Raw genomic sequence first — 3,741 nt, 5'->3', positions numbered from 1 at the left:
CACTAGTTGTCTCTTCTTGCATGTTCTTTACTCATCTTCTTCAAGAAGGCGTTCGGAAACATGCATTTAATTTCAAATGACAAGATTTGAGTTATCATTTCAAATTCTCATGTTTTTACTAATATTTGAATATTTTGGATTTAAAATAAACTACATCCAAATTCTCAAACATGTTATTTTATCAATCTAAAATTTCAAATGAAATTCAGTTTCTCAAACAGGGCATAAAAAATTTGACATGGCAGCTTCAACAAAAATTGCATTAGACAAGATACTCCAGACTTGTCAAGTTTGTCTTCTAGCTTTGGTTTATTCTCTCTTTCACTTTATCGCTCCACTTATAATTAGTAATACCATAGTCTATAATATTGCTGGCAGTGGTTGATTCTATACAGATTACAGAAATTTCGGGGCTTGACGAACTACACCAGTCCATGGTTGTCTATAGGCTTTATCATCTGCAGTATTGTGCAAAAATTGTTCACAGTGATAGTTAGTGTTTACACCTGCCTAACAAAGAAACCTTCTGCTCTTGAGAGCTTACGCAACCAAGATGATCATCCTAATGCCCTTCCAAAGTCCCAATAACCAATTAACATACTTAAATGATATATATCATAGGAGAGGTAAAGAGTACTACAATGTTTGATCAAAATTTAGAATTAAAAAAGAAAAAACATTTGCAAATAATAGAGGGGGTAAAGGGTAAAAATCAACTTCTTCCGTAAATACACTGAACATCAACTTTATGTTTCCGCTAAATAGCCTAGAAATATAGATATAAATAGTTTTTCTTGGGCAAAGTACAAGATAAACAGTAACAAAAAAAAATAACAATAATATCAGGAATTAAAAAAATTTAGCCATCAACAAATAAGATGTAAATAAACTGCAAATAATTTCTGAAAGCAGGTTGAATCTATACAATAGAACATCACACAGCAACAACTTAAGCACAAACAAAATCAAAATAATATCACTAACAGATGTTTAATGAAAGTGGAGTCATTGATCATTCCTATATCTTAAGCTTTGTGCAAGGAAGAAAGTATTTTCTTGACGCGATTGTTATACTCTGCACCCTGATCATTTTGAAAAGGTGTCCTGCCTCTTTTACAAATTCCAGAGTAGCCTTGTCGCCTAACTGCCTGCAGTTGTATCCCAACATATTTATTTTAACTATAATCTTTTACTGATATTATAACTAAATTATTACGGAAAAGTAATGTTAGTAGCATGGCTTTGCCGTAAAAATGTTAAAAAATATGATTATCAAGAAAATTAACCAGAATAAAGGAGAGTCCAAACTCCAAAGTAAAAACTGTTTAAATATGTTGGTATAGGTGATGAGAACTTACTGCTTGATGCTTTCAGCAATTTCGGAGTTAAAAATCTTGTCATCATCTCCCCATAGCAGATGGATTTTCTGCAGTCGCAATGGATTCACATGAAAAATATCAAAAATTGTAATCACAACTTGATCTTATCGAGCAACCGGCAATGTTTCCCCTTTTGCACAAGAATGTGAGGTCTTAAAATTTGCAATGGACCATTACATAAAAAAATACTTGATTTTATTGACCATCATAACCATGCAGATCTGTAACTAAGCACATAAATATAATGTACAAGCATTGAACTAATTTAAACTAACCGAAACAAAACAATTTTTTCTTTTTTACTAAATGAACCTTATAACAAATAAAGGCCGCCTCCCAAAAACAGTATTCCGTTCAGTTCTAATATATATGTTTGTACATTTAAATTGAATAACAATTCTTTTTTCGATTGCAGTCTAGATTGGATCAACGTAATTTGGAATAGAGGGAGTATACGATGTCAATACAAAGTTAAAGAAACAGCTGTGCGTACTCCAATCAATGAAATTAGTCAGAAGCATGGGAAAAACAATTTGATAAAGATAATTGAAAGAGTGTAGCAAACCTGGCTGTAATTACAAAAGGCAGGCTCATTGTCACTAATGACCCAAGCCTGTAAAAGTTCGGTTCTCTCCTTTCTGTTAACCATAAATTCCTGCAGTCACAAGGCAGCCTTAGTTATTGTTACTTTAGGACTTTGTCATTCTTTAAATCCTAGATACATAATATTGAAAGATACTCTAATAGAACCAATTTGAAATGAGAACCTTGAGAACCAAAACATCACCGAATTTTTCCTAGCAAATCATTATAATCTGGTAATTTGTCTCCAAGTATTTGGTAATTGGATTTGGATCTCACGATTCTCATTTGAGTACTTGCTAAATATGTATATATCTCTAATTCTGGGTAAAATGCTCAATACAGTTATCAATTCAGAATATGTATATAAAACATAGAACTGTAAAGGATCTGTATATGATTCACATACTTCATAGATATGAGCTATTTAGCTTCTAATCCAATATCTTTCCTGTCTACTATGTTTCCCTTTTATGTTGTCACTAGAGAGATGCTATAGTCTAGTACTAGAAACCTCTACATTTCAAATTTTTCCAAACACAATCACCACCAATCACAGAATTTAAAATTTTACAAGCTTGTTTACTCATGGTTCTTGACTCGTGATGATGATTACATACTACTATGATAAATGGCTCATTCAGCAATATGAAAACTTGTAGCATGGTCTTTTGTCCAACAAATATCACTCACTATTTTATATTAGCAACGATTTTCTATATTATAACCATCATTATAGCCTAGTGGTACTGTACTTGTATTTCCTTGGTAATAGGATGTCAAGGATTAAAGATTTGGTGCACACAGTATTAATTTATGATTTGACAATCAATTAGAAAAAAAAAAGCTTAAAATACCATTTAGTTTAGAAGTCTTTCCCTGTTTAACCTTATTATAGATTTGAACAAAGTAGGTTAGTTTGGGAAAGTGAACAGAAAATAAGATTAAACAGGGAAAGGCTTCTTTAGTTTACTACTGATCTGTGTGCTAACATCAGCCCTTAATCTTATAAATATAACCAAAAACACCGTGGATATCCGACTTGTAGAGAGGGGTTGGGAGGGTAAGAGCCTAAGAGGCACTATGATGCACTCTGACCTGACATCTACTACTAGACAAGTTATTTCATCAAACACTGCTAATCCTTTCATTTTCATAAAACAGAGAATTGCGCTAGCTTCGGTTTACAGTCTTACCGTACCATCTTCCCTATTTGTGGTATCAATAAGGAAATAATCTATTGTCTACCACTATAAAATTCAATGTTACATTTATACTTACTCTTTTTTTTCAATTCATGAGCCACCAATAAATTTAAAATTATGACCCTAAACTCTTGAAAAGAAATTCAACATCCAAACACCAAGACAATCGAGACTTGATGCAAACATATATTTCAAAATATAAGGGATGTTGTCAAAGCTTCCAACTTTTAACAAGTAGACAAAAACTCAAAATTATAAAACAATCATAAAGTCTGTTGTTTTTTTTTTTACCTTGATGAAGTCCTTGGCCACAAAGTCAGGCATAGATGGTGGTTTATGATTAGTCATCGCCAGAAAAGCTTTTAGATCCTTAACGGATTCAGGCATCAAAAATTCTGACCAACTCGAATACCCCATCCTCGTCAAACATGCTTGTGAAGTTGAGTGAGTTAAGTCCACAACCGTCCCACTGCCCCGACACAATCAATCAAATCTGGGTACAATTTAGCCATTTTAAACCCAACAGTAGCTCCATAACTAAGCCCAACAACACTACATTGTCAACCCCAAATTTC

The 3,741-nt window shown here is 32.8% G+C and overlaps 1 protein-coding gene across 1 annotated transcript; it reads right to left on the bottom strand.

Annotated features, from left to right (window-relative positions):
* Window positions 1-845: 845 nt before the first annotated feature.
* On the bottom strand, window positions 846-3,635 carry LOC141710707 (uncharacterized). The gene is made up of 4 exons (XM_074513250.1): window positions 3,458-3,635; window positions 1,945-2,034; window positions 1,359-1,426; window positions 846-1,148 (listed from the first exon to the last, which is right to left on the bottom strand). The coding sequence occupies exons 1-4, from the start codon at window positions 3,581-3,583 to the stop codon at window positions 1,019-1,021; spliced, it is 414 nt and encodes a 137-aa protein (XP_074369351.1). The 5' UTR covers window positions 3,584-3,635; the 3' UTR covers window positions 846-1,018.
* Between the last annotated feature and the right edge of the window lie 106 nt (window positions 3,636-3,741).

This window comes from Apium graveolens, chromosome 3, assembly GCF_009905375.1.
Source record: "Apium graveolens cultivar Ventura chromosome 3, ASM990537v1, whole genome shotgun sequence".
Classification (NCBI taxonomy): Eukaryota; Viridiplantae; Streptophyta; class Magnoliopsida; order Apiales; family Apiaceae; genus Apium; species Apium graveolens.
Note: the sequence above shows the minus strand (reverse complement) of the source record. Positions and strands in the feature narration are given on the sequence as shown.

Excerpts from the sequence above, each read along its gene's own strand:
- LOC141710707 (XM_074513250.1), bottom strand. The coding sequence starts at position 3,583 with ATGGGGTATTCGAGTTGGTCAGAATTTTTGATGCCTGAATCCGTTAAG. Across the intron at positions 1,427-1,944 it reads CCTTTTGTAATTACAGCCAG|AAAATCCATCTGCTATGGGG; the intron begins GTTTGCTACACT and ends TTGCGACTGCAG. Across the intron at positions 1,149-1,358 it reads ATTGCTGAAAGCATCAAGCA|GCAGTTAGGCGACAAGGCTA; the intron begins GTAAGTTCTCAT and ends ATACAACTGCAG.